Raw genomic sequence first — 20,180 nt, 5'->3', positions numbered from 1 at the left:
TAGAAACCACAAGGGTACCAGGTAGTCCACTAGACATGAAGATCAATAGAAACCACAAGGGTACCAGGTAGTCCACTAGAAACCACAAGGGTACCAGATAGTCCACTAGAAACCACAAGGGTACCAGACAGTCCACTAGACACCACAAGGGTACCAGACAGTCCACAAGGGTACCAGATAGTCCACAAGGGTACCAGATAATCCACAAGAAACCACAAGGGTACCAGACAGTCCACTAGAAACCACAAGGGTACCAGGTAGTCCCCTAGACAACACAAGGGTACCAGACAGTCCACTAGAAACCACAAGGGTACCAGACAGTCCACTAGAAACCACAAGGGTACCAGACAGTCCACTAGACACCACAAGGGTACCATACAGTCCACAAGGGTACCAGATAGTCCACTAGAAACCACAAGGGTACCAGACAGTCCACTAGACACCACAAGGGTACCAGACAGTCCACTAGAAACCACAAGGGTACCAGGTAGTCCACTAGAAACCACAAGGGTACCAGGTAGTCCACTAGACAACACAAGGGTACCAGGTAGTCCACTAGAAACCACAAGGGTACCAGGTAGTCCACTAGAAACCACAAGGGTACCAGGTAGTCCACTAGACATGAAGATCAATAGAAACCACAAGGGTACCAGGTAGTCCACTAGAAACCACAAGGGTACCAGGTAGTCCACTAGACACCACAAGGGTACCAGGTAGTCCACTAGACACCACAAGGGTACCAGGTAGTCCACTAGAAACCACAAGGGTACCAGGTAGTCCACTAGAAACCACAAGGGTAGCAGACAGTCCACTAGAAACCCAAGGGTACCAGACAGTCCACTAGACATGAAGATCAATAGAAACCACAAGGGTACCAGGTAGTCCACTAGACATGAAGATCAATAGAAACCACAAGGGTACCAGGTAGCCCACTAGACAACACAAGGGTACCAGGTAGTCCACTAGAAAACACAAGGGTACCAGGTAGTCCACTAGACATGAAGATCAATAGAAACCACAAGGGTACCAGGTAGTCCACTAGACATGAAGATAAATAGAAACCACAAGGGTACCAGGTAGTCCACTAGACAACACAAGGGTACCAGGTAGTCCACTAGAAACCACAAGGGTACCAGGTAGTCCACTAGACAACACAAGGGTACCAGGTAGTCCACTAGACAACACAAGGGTACCAGGTAGTCCACTAGACAACACAAGGGTACCAGGTAGTCCACTAGAAACCACAAGGGTAGCAGACAGTCCACTAGAAACCCAAGGGTACCAGACAGTCCACTAGACATGAAGATCAATAGAAACCACAAGGGTACCAGGTAGTCCACTAGACATGAAGATCAATAGAAACCACAAGGGTACCAGGTAGTCCACTAGAAACCACAAGGGTACCAGGTAGTCCACTAGACATGAAGATCAATAGAAACCACAAGGGTACCAGATAGTCCACTAGAAACCACAAGGGTACCAGGTAGTCCACTAGACAACACAAGGGTACCAGGTAGTCCACTAGACAACACAAGGGTACCAGGTAGTCCACTAGAAACCACAAGGGTAGCAGACAGTCCACTAGAAACCCAAGGGTACCAGACAGTCCACTAGACATGAAGATCAATAGAAACCACAAGATCAATAGAAACCACAAGGGTACCAGGTAGTCCACTAGACATGAAGATCAATAGAAACCACAAGGGTACCAGGTAGCCCACTAGACAACACAAGGGTACCAGGTAGTCCACTAGAAAACACAAGGGTACCAGGTAGTCCACTAGAAAACACAAGGGTACCAGGTAGTCCACTAGAAAACACAAGGGTACCAGGTAGTCCACTAGAAAACACAAGGGTACCAGGTAGTCCACTAGAAAACACAAGGGTACCAGGTAGCCCACTAGAAAACACAAGGGTACCAGGTAGTCCACTAGACATGAAGATCAATAGAAAACACACCTCAAGTCACCTCATTATCTGAGGATACCAATCCCCTTCTACGCAGGGCACATACACACACAGAGTGAGAGTTTAAGCGTGGGGACCTGGTTGAGCAGTGTGGGTTGCTGCCTCGTGGCTGCCCACAGGTCTGTGTGATCTGGCCAGTTTACCACGGCCCTATTTCATTAGGTGTCAAACCTGCTAAACGGTCCTCTGCCAAAACCAGCTTCGCAATCTGGCCCAATGGATTTGATCAATAAAAGTCACTCACTCCAATTAAACTCCAAATAGGAATCCCCCCCCACCCCCCATCCTCACCTTCACACTGCATTTGATGCCAATACAAAGTACATTCTACTGGCTCATGTTTTTTGTGGGTTTTTTGCACTTCTGAAAGTGCAGCTGGAGAATTGTGTGATACACCGAAAGTGAGAGAGATATAGAGATGTATGTGGACAACCCTTCCAAATAGTGGATTCTGCTGTTTTCAGCCACACCCCGTTACTGACCGATGTATAGAATCGAGCACAGCCACGCAATCTCCATAGACAAACACTGGCAGTAGAATGGGCCTCAGTGACTTTCAATATGGCACCGTCATTAGGATGCCACCTTTCCAACAAGTCAGTTCGTCAAATTTCTGCCCTGCTGGAGCTGCCCCAGTAAACTGTAAGTGCTGTTATTGTGAAGTAAAAACTACCCCTGGAAGCAACATCAGCACAAGAACTGTTCGTCGGGAGCTTCATTTTACTTATAAAAAAAAATCGGTTAAGAACAAATTATTTTTTATTATTGTGGGTTAACTGCCTTGTTCAGGGGCAGAAGGACAGATGCAACCTTTGGGTTACTGGCCCAAAGCTCTAACCACTAGGCTACCTGCCGCACCTTCCTTCATGAAATGGGTTTCCATGTCCGAGCAGCAGCACACCAGCCTAAGCTAACCATGTGCAATGCCAAGCATCGGCTGGAGTGGTGTAAAACTCGCCGCCATTGAACTCTGGATCAGTGGAAACACATTCTCTGTAATGATAATCACGCCTCGCCATCTGGCAGTCCGACAGACGAATCTGGGTTTGGCAGAGGCCAGGAGAACACAACCTGCCCCAATGCATAGTACCAACTGTAAAGTTAGGTGGAGGAGGAATAATGGTCTGGGGCTGTTTTCATGGTTCGGGCCTCTTAGTTCCAGTGAAGGGAAATGTTAACGCTACAGCAGACAATGACATTCTAGACAATTCTGTGCTTTGTGGCAACAGTTTGGGGAAGGCCCTTTCCTGTTTCAGCATGACAATGCCCCAGTGCACAAAGAGGAAGACCATACAGAAATGGTTTGTCAAGATCAGTGTGGAAGAACTTGACTGGCCTGCAGAGAACCCTGACCTCAACCCCATCGAACACCTTTGGGATGAATTGGAACGCCGACTGCGAGCCAGGACTAATCACCACCAACATCCATGCCCAACCTCAATAATGTCCGTTGCTGAATAGAAGCAAGTCCCCGCAGCAAATGATCCCAACATCTATTGGAAAGCCTTCCCAACAGAGTAGAGGCTGTTATTGCAGCAAAGGGGGGCAACTCCATATTAATGCCAGTGTGCTAATATCAGAGTAGGGACAAGTATTCAAAATCATTTCCACTATTCAAACAATAAAAATATGGATGATGCATGAAGTTACAAAACCATTCATTGAGGACTTTCTGCACAGCCTGGGCAACTCGGGAGAGAAGGTGCAGAGGGAGATGAGCAGGGGCTGGCATGTGACACGGGACATAGGAGAGATACAGTAGCCAGAGCCAGGCTAGATCAATACTTGTAGCTGCCATAGGTGGTCTATGAACTGACCTGTAAGAGGCAGTCTTTAGCGCTACGTTAGCTAGCCAGCTAGGCTAACTGGAGGAAGGTTTTGCTTTGCTACACTTCTCATCTACAACAATGCCATTCAGATTAAAACATGCTACCCTGTTGGTTACTTGTTGTAGCCTACTCCCAATTTAGCTAACTTAACTCAGTCTCATTTATTTAATTCTATTTTTGCATCTGCGATCTCCCACTGGAACCTCTGACTAACGCGCGCAACTAGCCTAGTGGTTAGAGTGTAGAGGCGGCAGGGTAGCCTAGTGGTTAGAGTGTAGAGGCGGCAGGGTAGCCTAGTGGTTAGAGCGTTGGACGAGTAACCGGAAGGTTGCAAGATCGAAACCCCGAGCCGACAAGGTAAAAAAAAAATTGTTCAGAGGGCTGTCATTGAAAATAAGAATCTGTTAACGAACTTACTTAACGTCCCTTTGTATATTTGAATAAATGTGCCCATTCCTATTTAAGAGGTGTGGGGGGGGGGGTTTAGAGACGCAGAACACGTTTTCACAAGCAGCCATTTTCTCCCTCTCTTGGATCAGTGTATGTACCGTGGAAAATCACATCCAATAAAAATCAGCCCCAGCGTTCACTGCATGAAGCAAATGAGTTTCTCCAGCACATCAATACCGGCTCTGCCACACGAATACCAATAAGAGAGCCACCTCCCTGTACCGGCATCATACACAGGCGCTCGGGCACACTACAGCAGCACATGCAACCATAGAAACAGCTCTGCTCTACATATTACAGGCTCCCTCTCCTTGCTTCACAATGACTCTACTTAATACCAAACAGGAAGTTAGAACATTTGGACAGCGCACAATTACCGTGCAATGGTCTTTTTTTTGCAACTGGATACTAAGCGTATGGAAATGGCTTAGAATAACAGAATAGAACATTATTATGTTACTCTGTTATATTCTAGAACATTGTTATATTCTAAAGTAACATAATAGAACATTAGAATATAACAGAGTAACATAATAGAACATTGTTATATTCTAAAGTAACATAATAGAACATTAGAATATAACAGAGTAACATAATAGAACATTGTTATATTCTAAAGTAACATAATAGAACATTAGAATATAACAGAGTAACATAATAGAACATTGTTATATTCTAAAGTAACATAATAGAACATTAGAATATAACAGATTAACATAATAGAACATTGTTATATTCTAAAGTAACATAATAGAACATTAGAATATAACAGAGTAACATAATAGAACATTAGGATAACAGAATAGAACAATAAGAATAAAGTTACCAGGTTAAAATTCCATCATAGTGGACAATTGGATGAAGAATCCCATGTGATACTTGAGGGATCGGTGGGTGTTTGCTTACCTTAATGGTTTTGGTCTGTAGTCTCAGGCCATTTAATGTGTTAATGGCTTTCTCTGCATCTTTCGGGTCCACGTAATTCACAAATCCATAACCTAGGCTCTGCCCTGCAATCAGAAAACAAAACCAATTAGAATTACTAAAGTTAAAACTGTGGGCAGATCAGGCATGTCTTTTATTTAACTGGGCAAGTCAGTTAAGAACAAAATTGTTATTTACAATGACGGCCTCCCGGGGAAAAGTGGGTTAACTGCCTTGTTCAGAATGACAGATTTTTACCTTGTCAGCTAGGGGATTAGATCCAGCAACCTTTCGGTTACTGTGCCAACGCTCTAACCACGAGGATACCTGCCACCCCACCCACACACACACCAATGCATAAAGACTGGAACTGTTGTACATCTATCCACTTTGAATAGCCTATGATGAACTTGAAGCCTCAAAATGGTTCTGAGTTTAAATTCACACACAAAAAAAAATCCAGATTCCCGACTTTGAATACCACAGATTTAGGTGTTTGGAAGTGGAAAATGTCACCGAGTCTGTTGAACACAGAGGGAAAACAAGTCCTGGAGGCCTCCCATTCTCATAACTTGACTTTACATACTGCACATTTTTGGCCTCATTTCTCTTCATGTTCTGTTTGAACTGGCTGGTGATTTAGAGTCTCCCATGGCCCAGCGTATTTAGCTTAAACCGTATGCTGCTCGTGCTAGCTCCCTCCCCCTTCTAGCTTCCAACCCTGTACGTCCCTCCCCCTTCTAGCTTCCAACCCTGTACGTCCCTCCCCCTTCTAGCTTCCAACCCTGTACGTCCCTCCCCCTTCTAGCTTCCAACCCTGTACGTCCCTCCCCCTTCTAACCCTGCTTCCAACCCTGTACGTCCCTCCCCTTCTAGCTTCCAACCCTGTACGTCCCTCCCCCTTCTAGTTTACAACCCTGTACGTCCCTCCCCCTTCTAGCTTCAACCCTGTACCCTGGATATCTACAATAGAGGACATCCCATGTCTTTCAATAACAATGGATTCAACCACAGGATATTCAAAAAAAAAAAAATCAATCCACAAGCCAACTGGCAATATTTGAAACAGCTATTAAGGGCTAGGCTCAGAATCTTGGCCCATCTTGACAAAAGGTCGTGAAGTCACCAATTGCCGGAAGATTCCTCTGCTTCGAAGTGAGTCATCTGACACAGACGAGCGCCGAGGTTCAACGTGTTCCCCTCTATCATATATTTCCAAAATCTACAATAGATTTGACACCCACTCCTTATGGGCACACTGTCAATTCAATTTCCTCCACCCACTCCATTTAGTCTGCAATTCCACCGGTGGTCAAGTTCACTAGCAACTTCAAAATATATGAATAAATTAAGATATGGAAACCTAATATGAGATTAGATTTAAATATTGGGGAGGGCATTTTCATAATCCCATGGTAGCAAATGACCCTTTAAACTAAATGCACAAAACGTACACATGTAATGCTTCAATGTGGGATGCAGATTCAACAAAAGGGTGACTTTCTATAGGCCTCTCTTCAGTCTGTCATTTTACATGCTATAAAAAAATTAAAAGATTCACTCCCATTCTGGCTCAATGTGGACCATCAACGTGAGTCAGTGCTTGCACGGGTTCCTCAACTGCTATGAAGAACAGTTGATAAACTCAAATTCACCTTGCATAAAAATCAGGGAACGCTATAGCCAGGAGAAACACAGAGCCTTTGAAATGAGCTGGTGAGATGACACTTCCATTTGAGCCTGGAGGGCAAACAAATCCTGACTGGATTCTGCTATGTTGAGAAAACTACAGAGCTTCTTAGGGATAGTCCTTTTGTTCTGATTAGGCAGATGTTTGAGGAGCCCATACTCTAATTGGTTCCCCAGATATTGCAGGCAATCCAGTCAAAACAGGGAGATTTCACTAGAGGACATACAGGTTAATCTCTCAGGATGGTCTGGTGATTATTCAACATCTTGAGGTAGCTAGCACGAGACACTTCCTGTTGTTCACACTCGTCTGAAGATTTAAAAAATAATAATAATAATAATAATAATAATTAAATCCATACCCAACTTGCCAACAGCTAAAAGCTTACCAACACAGGCAATCACACCTAGTCCAAACCATCATAATAGTCCTTAGCCACCTCATAGTTACATTGTTTAAAGACAAGTTGTCAGATTAACAATTCAGACGTATTCCAGACATAATAATCTTGTCTGTCAAAAGTAACACACCACTCAAGATCGATCTGTTTCTTTAGAAGATGACCAAGAGAATAAAAGAAAAAGGCTTCCATGTAAATATATATATATATATAATAAATATCGTAACTTCAGATTGTTCCATCCTCGTCCATTATTAGAGCCGGGACAATGCCAGTATTGCAATTTGTTTCATGGCAACAACAAAAAAATGCTGCTGTATGTATAAATAGTGTGATTATAGCTTGGATGACAATGTCCCCAACATTAGGGGGCCGAATTCCTGAAGAAGTTAAAACCACTTTGTGTTTTTTTTCCCTTGCCACAACAAGAATGAGTATTGCGTCGCTAGTATCGTCCCAACCTCCCCCCTATCCATTATGCATTCATACGGTTTCCATAAGCATCTCTCATGGGAGAAAAGGCCTTAATCCAGACATCATCCCGCGTGACAGTCGAAATAGTATAGCCAGTTTACATGCAAATGCATCACTTTTTCAAAATGGAACAAGCCGAATATGACACAAAAGCACATCACAGGTTGTTAGCCTCGCTGCGTATTGTATATAATTATGGAGAGTGGCTTTTTTTTCCCCCCAGAGAGAAATGGGTATCCCTCATTAGAGACAGTGTAGTACCAGGGCATGCAGGGACACGGATGCATTTAGCTCAAAACACAGAGCATGATATTTTTAGACTTGGAACACACCATTATGAGGTGGAGTTACGGAGAAGCACAGGAGCCTAACCAGGAGCCCGTCTTTCTTTTGAAAGCTTCTCAGCTATATGTAAGCATGGTAAAATATTTAACACCATTCATATTTTAGAAGGGAGAGGGTTGTTCGTGTACAGGTAAGGCCTATTTAATGAAGACAGGCTACACCGGGAATAGATCAACGTCATTGACAATCACCTACGGCTCTATTTCAATGGGACTAGTATTACTAGAGAAGTTGGTTGTTTAACTCTTAACCGAGCAGGTGCCTTATTCCTAACTACACCATGTAAAAAACAATATATACTTTTTATTTTACCTCTCATTCAATTGATTCATGAGCTGGAGACTTTATTCTAGGGTATGAATATCGTCAACAACCTGTCTAGACAATATAAGGCTACAGTAATAACTTGTGCTACGCTTCCAAATGTATAGGTGTCCCCATAATATCTTGAGGCAGTGTGATCATTACTTTAGTGAGCCACAGTAGACCCCCCCTCCCCTCCCCGTGAGGTGCTGAACAGCTTGAGATGGAGTTATTAGGAAGTGAACTTGCCATTTCCAAAAAGTTTACCTCAGTGGGGAAACCTGGGATTTTTATTGCCATTTAATTAAAACTGATGGATTTGGAGAGGTTTACTTTCTGTTCATTGGCATAAAACATGCCTATAAAAACACAAGTACTCACTGTGAAACTTGATAAAATAATGTAGGTAATTCATACAAACTATATGCACAGCACTTTTATCAAAATCAGTTGTTTTCTTGCTCAAACTGCAGCAGCATCTGTCAAAGGAACGTCTGGTAAAACACAGGCCTGTTGCACGCGGCTAGTATTAATCAGAGGACCTTGGAGTTTGACAAAATAAATAAATAAACCACTCGCCCGCCATATTTAAAAAAAAAAAAAATAACCGACAAGGCAGGTACACACACGGGACTAAAATTCACATCCTTATGAATGTTTGCTCAAATATATGTTGCACGGAGCGAATTTGTTGTGTTGAACGAGAACTTGAATGTTGTAAAAAAAATCTGCAACTTCCAGCGCTCATTTACTGTGAACACGGAGGCTGTTTTTATGTTAGTAGCCTGTTTGGCCACTGTTAAAACGACGGCTATTTTAATCATGTAGGCCTACCATCAAAAACAAAAATGGGGAAAAAGCATGCCATTACATTTTACCAGCTGTTCTGTCAGTCAGCATACAGACTATTGGCTAATACATTGACCACCACATTGGCTATGTACAGTCCCAAAAATAAATAAAAACATGCACCCGTTTATCCACTTGTCCTTCAGTGAATTAATGTTTTTTTTTCATTATTATTTGTTGTTTTTTTTACCCTTTTTTCCTCCCCAATTTCGTGGTATCCAATTGTTTTAGTAGCTACTATCTTGTCTCATCGCTACAACTCCCCTACGGGCTCGGGAGAGACGAAGGTTGAAAGTCATGCGTCCTCCGATACACAACCCAACCGCACTGCACTGCTTCTTAACACAGCGCGCATCCAACCCGGAAGCCAGCTGCACCAATGTGTCAGAGGAAACACTGTGCACCTGGCAACCTGGTCAGCGCGCACTGCGCCCGGCCTGCCACAGGAGTCGCTGGTGCGCGATGAGACATGGATATCCCTACCGGCCAAACCCTCCCCAACCCGGACGAAGCTAGGCCAATTGTGCGTCACCTCCCGGTCGCGGCCGGCTACGACAGAGCCTGGGCTCGAACCCAGAGTCGCTGGTGGTACAGCTAGCGCTGCGATGCAGTGCCCTAGACCACCGTGACACCCGGGAGGCGTGTGACTGAATGTTTGACGCAAAAAAAAACACTTTACCAAATAAAAGACTCATAATTCCCATAATATTATTACAGAAGGCGAATTATACTACTCTCTTCCTATTGGCCAATTCAAGCCCATTAAACTACAACACCCCTTTAAGACAAAAAGCAAAAAGCTTGCTTTTCAAATAAGTATAGAAATGCACACATTTTGTGCTCTTGTAGGAAGCAATCGCACCCCAATTGCTGACTATAAAATATCTATAACTGGGGAAAAGGAAAATAACTCACTAACTAGCACAGAATATGAACAAAAAATGTGCACACGTGGCTACAGTACATGCAGGGGGGGGGGTCTTATGACCCTCAGAGTCTACCAACGGTATAAGGCATCGCACTACACTGAGGCCACAGTAAATATTTCAGGTTCAAAACGCAAATGAAAAACAGATACAATTCTCACTATAGCTACAGACTCACTACCAAGTCCCTGTGTGAGAGTTATAACCAGCAGAGATGTCTAGGTAACCTTAATACACTGAGCAGTCATTACCCAGCAACGTCGGCCTCATCTGGGGGTCTCAAACTCTTTCCATGGAAGGTCTAGTGTCTAGCTGTTTTTTTATTTACCTTCAATTAAGACCTAGACAACCAGGTGAGGGGAGTTCCTAACTAATCATTGACCTTAATTCAATCAATCAAGTACAAGGGAGGAGTGAAAAACAGGCAGACACTCTTCCCTCAGTGGAATGAGTTTGGCACGTGATCTACAGTCATGTCAATGTGTGGTTGTGCCTTTGAGCTCTGCAGCATTTCCCCTTCCTTCACACAGCCACGGATATAAAAATGGTGATATTTTAGATTTCCACCTAGAAAAGACATTCAAACAAATACAGGTGTATTGCAGTGAGAAATGTCACCTCAGGTAAAAATTTCTGGACAAAAATCCTGTAAAATGTTAAGCCTAGGAAGTAGTCGTTTTCCATTAAAAAGGAAAACTAATGTTTCATGTCCAGATACCCAAAGGGTTGCTCCCCTTTGGCATTGCTTGTGGCATAATGGATGACAGGAGCAAGCCATCTTAAAAGAACAAGTTAAACCAGTGATATTTAACCATTTAAAAAAATCTGTCCTCTCTCGAGTAAGTCAATCTGGTTTGCTGCTGGGTAAGTTTCATAATGGCTTTCACTTAGAGATGCCATCTAATTATAACATTTTGCTCAGAGACTTACCGCCTCACTAAATATAATCTTTAAAAAGCAAGATCCATGCTTTTAATTGGGGATAAAAAGCACAACGTTCCATAATTCATGACACTGGAGAATAAAATGGCATCACATTAGCGAGGGGGGGGGCTGTATGCAATAGAGACAAATGCCCATGACATCATCCACCCATAAACCACCACATGGTTATTGTCTCAACTGATATACCCCCCCCAAAAAAGAAAACAATTGAGCACCTGTTTACAATTCAATGGCATCTGCATTCCTTACCTGTTATTTTGTCCCGAACTAATTTACAGGACTCAATTTCCCCGATGCTCCCAAACAAACTCTTGAGCTCTTCTTGGGTCATGTTCTGAGGCAGGTAGTTTACTATCAAGTTAGTTTTACTGTCCTCCATGCTCCCCGACTCTACCGGAGAGGAGCAGTTGTTTGAGATTGTTGAGGGACCGTTGCTCGTGTTGTTGCAAGTGGGCCCATTGGACAGCTGTGTTTCCATGGCTGCAATTACCTGCTAAAAGAGACAAAAAAATACAAACACTACTTCAAAAACATGAATTATTTCTACATACATTCAAGGTTTTCATATATTTTTATTTGAAAATACACTTTTTTTTTATATTAACGAATTTGTAAATAAAACTTGGAAAGCATTTTAAATTCTAAAATGCATTTACCTCTAGGGTAGGGGGCAGCATTTGGAATTTTGGATGAAAACCATGCCCAAATTAAAAACGGCCTGCTACTCGGGCCCAGAAGATATGATATGCATATAACTGGTAGATTTGGATAGAAAACACTAAAAGTTTCCAAAACTGTTAAAATAGTGTCTGTGAGGATAACAGAACTGATTTAGCAGGCGAAAACCTGAGAAAAATCCATTCAGGAAGTTTGTTTGTTTTGGTTTTGTAGTTCTCTATTCAATGCCATTACAGTATCCATTGACATAGGAGTCAATTTGCAGTTCCTAAGCCTTCCACTAGACCACTTCTTATAAATGAGGGAGTAAGACCAGTCTGAGCGAGTGGACCTTAACGTGTCGCAGAGTTTTTTCAGGTGCATGTGCATTTCTTGTTTACCTTTTATATTGACGACGTTATTGTCCGGTTGAAATATTATGGATAATTTAGGCTAAAAAAACAACCTGAGGATTGAATATAAACATCGTTTGACATATTTCTATGAACTTTACGGATACATTTAGGATTTTTTTTCTGCCTGTTTTGACTGAGTTTGAGCCTGTGGATTACTGAAGAAAACAGGCTAACAAAACGGAGGTTTTTGGATATAAAGAGACTTCATCTAACAGAAGGAACATTTATTGAGTAAATGAATGTCTTCTGATTAACACCATATGAAGATCAAGGGATTAATTATCTCTATTTCTGAGTTTTGTAACACTTCTGCTTGGCTGGATATTGTTTGTAATAATTTGTCAACCTGGGCTATGTTCTGGGCTAGGTATGTTCTGGGCTAGGTATGTTCTGGGCTAGGTATGTTCGTTCTGGGCTAGGTATGTATGTTCTGGGCTAGGTATGTTCTGGGCTAGGTATGTTGTTCTGGGCTAGGTATGTATGTTCTGGGCTAGGTATGTATGTTCTGGGCTAGGTATGTATGTTCTGGGCTAGGTATGTATGTTCTGGGCTAGGTATGTATGTTCTGGGCTAGGTATGTATGTTCTGGGCTAGGTAGGTATGTTCTGGGCTAGGTATGTATGTTCTGGGCTAGGTATGTTCTGGGCTAGGTATGTTCTGGGCTAGGTATGTTCTGGGCTAGGTATGTTCTGGGCTAGGTATGTTCTGGGCTAGGTATGTTCTGGGCTAGGTATGTTCTGGGCTAGGTATGTTTGGGGCTAGGTATGCTTTTCGCCAAAAAGCATTTTATAAATATGACACTGGTTGGTTTAACAAGAAGTTCATCTTTAAACCTATGTAAAATATGTTTTGTTTTCTGAATTTTTATAAATGAGCATTTCTGTAATCGAATTTGGCGCTCTACAACCTCACTGGATATTGGCCAGATGTGACACTAGCATCCCACATACCCTAGAGAGGTTAACCACAGTATTTGAAAACTGTAAAATACAATTTTGGTAAACTTTCAAAAATAACCCTTAAAATACTCAAATAAAAACACTTGTATATTTAAATGCGCAGAGAAAATAAAAAAAAAGGTATATTAAATACCAGATACTCAAATACACATGTATTTGAAGCCAGCTAAGGTTAATAAATCCAACAGCAAGCTGGATAGTTAAAGGATGCTCTTCACATGGAGGATTGCATTCAAACTGAAGCCATATCACGCTTATCGCCTCACTTTTGGGAAGAGTAAAGTTGGACCTGAACTCTAAGAAAATCAACAGAATAGAATTACATGAACACCAATTTATAAAAAGGCTATTGAACACTATGCTAGTTATCACAGAGTACTCAAGGTTATTACTATTAGGCCTAAATAACTTAAAACACATCCCTCCCAGATCCGTGTGTTACAGGCATAGGCTATTGTATCCCCATTATATAATTTGGTGGCTGCGGTTCCAGAATATGTGGAACTAAAGACAGATTTCTGTGCAGGATATACAAAAAAAAAAAAAGTAGGGGAGTGGATCAGAAATTTGATCACCATTTGCAACACATTTTCACAGAGTTGATCTGGCTATTGATCATGGCCTGTGGAATGCTGTCCACCTCTTCAGTGGCTGTGCGAAGTTGCTGGATATCGGCAGGAACTGGAACACGCTGTCGTACACGTCGATCCAGAGCATCCCAAACATGCTCAATGGGTTACATTTAGCTCACTGAAGAACAGGGACATTGTCAGCTTCCAGGAAGTGTGTACAGATCCTTGCGACATGGGGGCCGTGCATCATCATGCTGAAACATGAGGTGATGGTGGCAGATGAAGGTCATGACAATGTGCCTCAAGATCTCATCACGGTACCTTTTTGCGCAAAACATTTGAGAGAAGTACGTTTTGTGCATCTGGAAAATTTCTGGGCTCTTATTTCAGCTCATGAAACCAACACTTTACATGTTGCATTTATATTTGTTCTCATCACACACAAAAGTTTGGCGTCACTTAGAAATGTCCTTGTTTCTGAAAGAAATGCCCTTATGGTCCATTAAAATATCAAATTGATCAGAAATACAGTGTAGATATTGTTCATGTTGTAAATGACTATTGTAGCTGGAAACGGCTGATTTTTAAAAATGGAATATCTACATAGGCCCATTATCAGCAACCATCACTCCTGTGTTCCAATGGCACATTGTGTTAGCTAATCCAAGTTTATCATTTTAAAAGGCTAATTGAGAATTAGAAAACCCTTTTGCAATTATGAAAAGCTGAAAACTGTTGTGCTAATTAAAGAAGCAATAACACTGGCCTTCTTCAGACTAGTTGAGTATCTGGAGCATCAGCATTTGTGGGTTCAATTGCAGGCTCTAAATGGCCAGAAAAAAAGAACTTTCTTCTAAAACTCAGTCTATTCTTGTTCTGAGAAATGAAAGCTATTCCATGTGAGAAATTGCCAAGAAACTAAAGATCTCATACAACGCTGTGTACTACTCCCTTCACAAAATAGTGCAAACTGGCGCTAACATGAGAGAGTGGGAGGTCCCGGTGCACAACTGAGCAAGAGGACAAGTGCATTAGAGCGTCTAGTTTGAGAAACAGACGCCTCACAAGTCCTCAACTGGCAGCTTCATTAAATAGTACCCGCAAAAAAAACAGTCTCAACGTCAAAAGTGAAGAGGCAGCTCCGGGATGCTGGCCTCAGTTATGCACCGGGGCCTCCCACTCTTTCTACTCAGGTTAGAGCCCGTTTGCGCTGTTCCGTGGAGGGAGTAGTACACAGCGTTGTACGAGATCTTTAGTTTCTTGGCAATTTCTCGCATGGAATTGCCATCATTTCTCAGAACAAGAGTAGACTGACGAGTTTCAGAAGAAATAACTTAGTTTCTGGACATTTTGAGCCTGTAATCGAACCCACAAATGCTGATGCTCCAGATACTCAACTAGTCTATTGCTTCTTTAATCAGAACAACAGTTTTCAGCTGTGCTAACATAAACGAGGATATTGCTAAGTGACACACTAACGGTAGTAATTTTTTTTATTTATTTCTGAACAGCTGAAAAAAAACCTGGTGGTGATTTGAATGAACAATCATATATATATATATATATAATTGTTTAGGGTACAGTGTTAATCTGTAAAATTGTAATTATTTGCCTACCTCATGCCTTTTGCACACAATGTATATAGACTTTTTTTTCTACTGTGTTATTGACTTGTTAATTGTTTACTCCATGTGTAACTGTGTTGTCTGTTCACACTGCTATGCTTTATCTTGGCCAGGTCGCAGTTGCAAATGAAAACTTGTTCTCAACTAGCCTACCTGGTTAAATATATATATATATATATTTTTTTAAATAGGGTACTTCATGTCGATCAAATGGGTTCAGGGTTCAGAAGGGAGGGCGAGAACAAAGCATAGTGAAAAACATGAATGTGTAAAAAAGTGATTTGGATCCTTAGTTCTGAGAAGTAAGTTTCCAGAAGGGCAAAAACTATTTGTACCCTCTGCCTAGGGTCTATATAAATTTCACTTCTAAGACTATACCAGAGGTTATAGTCTTAGCAGCAGTGTAATTTCCCTTCGTGTAACACGGATGGGACCTTAAAGGACCATGAAAAGTGCAATGTGTTACTGTAATCAAGTTATCAACTTCCTGGTTCCATAATTACAGTTAAGTTGGCCCTGGTCAAGACTTGTCAGAAATAAATAAATCCTTCAATTTTAACTAACCCATCGTTCAAATGGCATCTCAAATATGAGACAGAGGTGCATCCACTGCCTTTGAGACGTGTGAAGGGAAACAAATGGTTACAGCAGGCTGCGCATTCCTCTTAGAGGCCAATTTGAGAACATCTTCATTTGTAATGTCAAGCGGATATCAAGCTGGCAGGAAACACTGTGGTAGGTTTGCACAATAGGTTGTTTGCAACTAAATGTTGACCAAATATCGCTATTGACACTTCCAAACAAACTTGGGTGAACTGTTAGAATCATAGCAATGAAACAAGTATATGATTGGAAGTGTTTCCCAGGGGACCCTAGTGACATTTGAACACTGAAAATTCTCTCCCAAATCCTGTCCGATTCAGAACATGCACAAATATGCAGATCTAGGTATACCACCACTGTATTAGAGCTAAAGTTTCCTAACCAGAATTGCATATGTGCAGCTTCTAAGACTTGCTATCTGCAAAATGCGAGTTATTTGGAAACTAACAGTAATCTGCTGGAGAACTGGCACCTGTGCCTGCCTGATTAAGTGACAGGGAAAAGGGGATACCTAGTCAATTGTACAACTGAATGCCTTCAACTGAAATTTGTCATCCGCATTTTGCCCAACCTCTGAATCAGAGAGGTGCCGATTGGCACGATTGGCAGTAGAATGGCCTTACTGAAGAGCTCAGTGACTTAATGTCGCACCGTCATAGGATTCCACCTTCCCAGCAAGTCAGTGTCAGGTTTCTACCCTGCTAGAGCTGCCACGGTCTACCGTAAGTGTTGTTATTGTGAAGTGGAAACGTCTAGGACAGGGCTGCCCAACCCTCTTCCTGGAGATCTACAGTCCTGAGGGCTTTCAGTCAACCATAATTTAGCATATCTGATTCGGATAGTTAAGGTCTTGTTGAGCAGCTAAATTAGTAGAATCAAGGTGTGTTAAATTAGGGTTGGACTGAAAACCCACAGGACAGTAGATCTCCAGGAAGGTGGTTGGGGAGCCTTGATCTAGGAGCAAAAACGGTTTGGCCGGGAAGTGGTAAGCCACACAAATTCTCAGAATGGGACCGCAAAGTGCTGAAGCATGTAAAAACTGTCTGTCCTTGGTTGCAACACCCACTACAGAGTTCCAAACTTCCTCTGGAAGCAACATTAGCACAAGGACTGTTCGTCGGGAGCTTAATGAAATGGGTTTCCATGGCCGAACAGCTGCACACAAGCCTAAGATCACCATGCTAAGCATTGGCTGGAGTGGTGTAAAGCTTGCCGCCATTGAACTCTGGAGCAGTGGAAATGCGTTCTCTGGAGTGATGAATCACGCTGCACCATCAGACACCGACAGACATATCTGGGTTTGGCGGATACCAGAAGAACTCTACCTGCCCCAATGCATAGTGCCAAATGTAAAGTTTGGTGGAGGAGGAATAATGGTCTGGGCTTGTTTTTCCATGGTTCGGGCTACGCCCCTTAGTTCCAGTGAAGAGAAATCCTAACGACAGCATAAAAAGACATGTTAGATGATTCTGTGCTTCGAACTTTGTGGTAACAGTTAGGGAAGGCCTTTTCCTGTTTCAGCATGACAAAACCAGGTCCATACAGAAATGTTAATTAACTAAAATTATTTTACCTTTAACTAGGCAAGTCAGTTAAGAACAAATTCTTATCTACAATGACAGCCTACCGGGGAACAGTGGGTTAACTGCCTTGTTCAGGGGTAGAACGACAGATTTTTATCTTGTCAGCTCGGGGATTCATTTACTGGCCCAACACTAACCACTATGCTACTTGCCGTCCCAAAAGTGACATACTAGATGGTTTGTCGAGATCGGTGTGGAAGAACTTGACTGGCCTGCAGAGCCCTGACCTCAACCCCATGGAACACCACTGGGATGAATTGGAAAGCAGACTGCGAGCCATGCCTAATCTCCCAACATCAGTGCCCGACCTCACTAATGCTTGTGGGTAAATGGAAGCAAGTCCCCGCAGCAGTATTCCAACATCTAGTGGAAAGCCTACTCAGAAGAGTGGAGGCTGTTACAGCAGCAACGTGGGGGGACTAACTCCATATTGATGCTCATGATTTTGGAATGAGCAGGTGTCCACATACTTTTGGTCAAGTAGAGATGGATATATAGATACACGCACACCAAGAATAAAACGCAACATGTAAAGTCCCATGTTTTATTAGCTGAAAGATGCTATAAAATGTTCCATACACACAAAAATATTATTTCTCTCAAATTTTGTGTATAAATGTGTGTTTGCATCCTTGTTAGTGAGCATTTCTCTTTTGCCAGGATAAACCATCCACCTGATAGGTGTGGCATATCAAGAAGCTGATTAAACAGCATGATCATTGCACTGGTACACCCTGTGCTGGAGACAAAAAAGTTAACTAAAATGTGCAGTGGTCTCACAACACAATTTCACAGATGTCTGAAGTTGAGAGAGCAATTGGTACAATTGCCATGCGGACTGCAGGAATGGCCACCAGAGCTGTTGGATGATCATTTCATGTTCACGTCTCAACCATAAGCTGCCTCCAACATTGTTTGAGGATTTGGCAGTACGTACAACTAAAAACGCACAACCACGTTTAACCAAGTCAGCCCAGGTTTCTGGCCTCACCTGTGGGATCATCTGATTGGCTGGGCGTCCCAGTGGCTGCACCCCATTGCACAGTTGTGAAATCCATAGATTAGGGCTTAATGAAATTTTAAATTGACGAATGTATGTATATATATATATAAACTATAACTTGAAATTGTTGCATTTATATTTTTTGTTCAGTATGTATGCATACAAACACTGCATACGGAAAGTATTCAGACCCCTCGACTTTTTCAACATCGTTAGGTTACAGACTTATTTTAAAAAAATAGATTAAATAGTTTTCCCCTTAATCTACACACCAAACACAGGCTAAGAATTTTTTGCACATTTCTATACATTTAAAAAAAGAAGTTTTAATGAAATACTCAGTACTTTGTTGAAGCACCTTTGGCAGCCTTGAGTCTTATTAGGTATGACGCTACAAGCTTGGTATACCTGTATTTGGGGAGTTTCTCCTATTCTTCTCTGCAGATCCTCTCAAACTCTGCCAGGTTGGAGCTTCGCTGCACAGCTATTTTTCAGGTCTCAAGAGACGTTTGGTCGGGTTCAAATCCGGCCTCTGGCTGGGCCACTCAGGGACATTCAGAGACTACCCACTCCTGTGTTGTCTTGGCTGGGTGCTTAGGGTCGTTGTGAACCTTCGCCCTGTCGGTGGTCCAGAGCACCCTGGAGCAGGTTTGCAAAGAACTCTGTACTTTGCACCGTTCATCTTTCCCTCTATCCTGACAAGTCTCCCAGTCCCTGCAGCTGAAAAACCATCCCCACAGCATGATGCTGCCACCACGCTTCACTGTAGGGATGGTTTTGGCCAGGTGATGTGCGGTGCCTAGGTTTCTTCCAGATGTCACACTTGGCATTCAGGCCAATTAGTTCCAACTTGGGTTTCATCAGACCACAGAATCTTGTTTCTCATGGTCCGACAGTCCTTTAGGGCTCCTGAGTGGCGCAGCGGCCTAAGGCACTGCATCTCAGGGCCAGAGGCATCACTACAGACAGCCTGGATTTGAAATAGGGTATCACAACCGGCCGTGTTTGGGAGTCCTATAAGGTGGCGCACAATTGGCCCAGCATTGTCCAGGTTAGGCAGGATGAGGCCGTCATTGTAAGTAAGAATTTGTTCTTAACTGATTTGCCCAGTATATATATTAAAGTGTTTTATTTAAGGTGCCTTTTGGACAAACTTCAAGCGGGTTGTCATGTGCTGTTTACTGAGGAGTGGCTTCCATTTGGTCACTACCATAAAAGGCCTGATTAGTAGAGTGTTGCAGAGATGGTTTTCCTTCTGGAAGGTTCTCCCATCTCCACAGAAGAACTGTCAGAGAGACTATAGTTTTTTTGGTCAATTCCCTGACCAAGGCCCTACTTCCCTGATTGCGCAGTTTGGCCGGCCAGCTCTAGGAAGAGTCTCGGTGGTTCCAAAATTCCATTTAAGAATGGAGGCCACTATGTTCTTGGGAACCTTCAAAATGCTGCAGACATTTTTTGGGACCCTTTCCCAGATCTGTACTGCGACACAATCCTGTCTGAGCTCTACGGACAATTCCTTTTACCTCATTGCTTGGTTTTTGCGCTGACGTGCACTGTCAACTAAGGGACCTTCCAAATCATGTCCAAAACAATTGAATTTACCATAGGTGGACTCCCAAGTTGTAGAAACATCAAGGATGATCAATGAAAACAGGATGC

General features: G+C 42.6%; 1 protein-coding gene across 4 annotated transcripts in view; it reads right to left on the bottom strand.

Moving 5' to 3' along the window:
• The window catches only part of elavl2 (ELAV like neuron-specific RNA binding protein 2), a 54,984-nt gene that overhangs the window by 14,876 nt on the left and 19,928 nt on the right, over positions 1–20,180 (bottom strand). For all 4 annotated transcript variants that reach the window (XM_029667161.2, XM_029667162.2, XM_029667163.2 and 1 more), the window contains 2 exons: positions 11,353–11,596; positions 5,154–5,257 (listed from right to left, as the gene is read on the bottom strand). In XM_029667161.2, the coding sequence (XP_029523021.1) occupies positions 5,154–5,257; positions 11,353–11,596 (348 nt within the window). The remainder of the gene's footprint in view (positions 1–5,153; positions 5,258–11,352; positions 11,597–20,180) is intronic.

This window comes from Oncorhynchus nerka, linkage group LG8 (assembly GCF_034236695.1).
Source record: "Oncorhynchus nerka isolate Pitt River linkage group LG8, Oner_Uvic_2.0, whole genome shotgun sequence".
NCBI classification, from domain to species: Eukaryota; Metazoa; Chordata; class Actinopteri; order Salmoniformes; family Salmonidae; genus Oncorhynchus; species Oncorhynchus nerka.
Note: the sequence above shows the minus strand (reverse complement) of the source record. Positions and strands in the feature narration are given on the sequence as shown.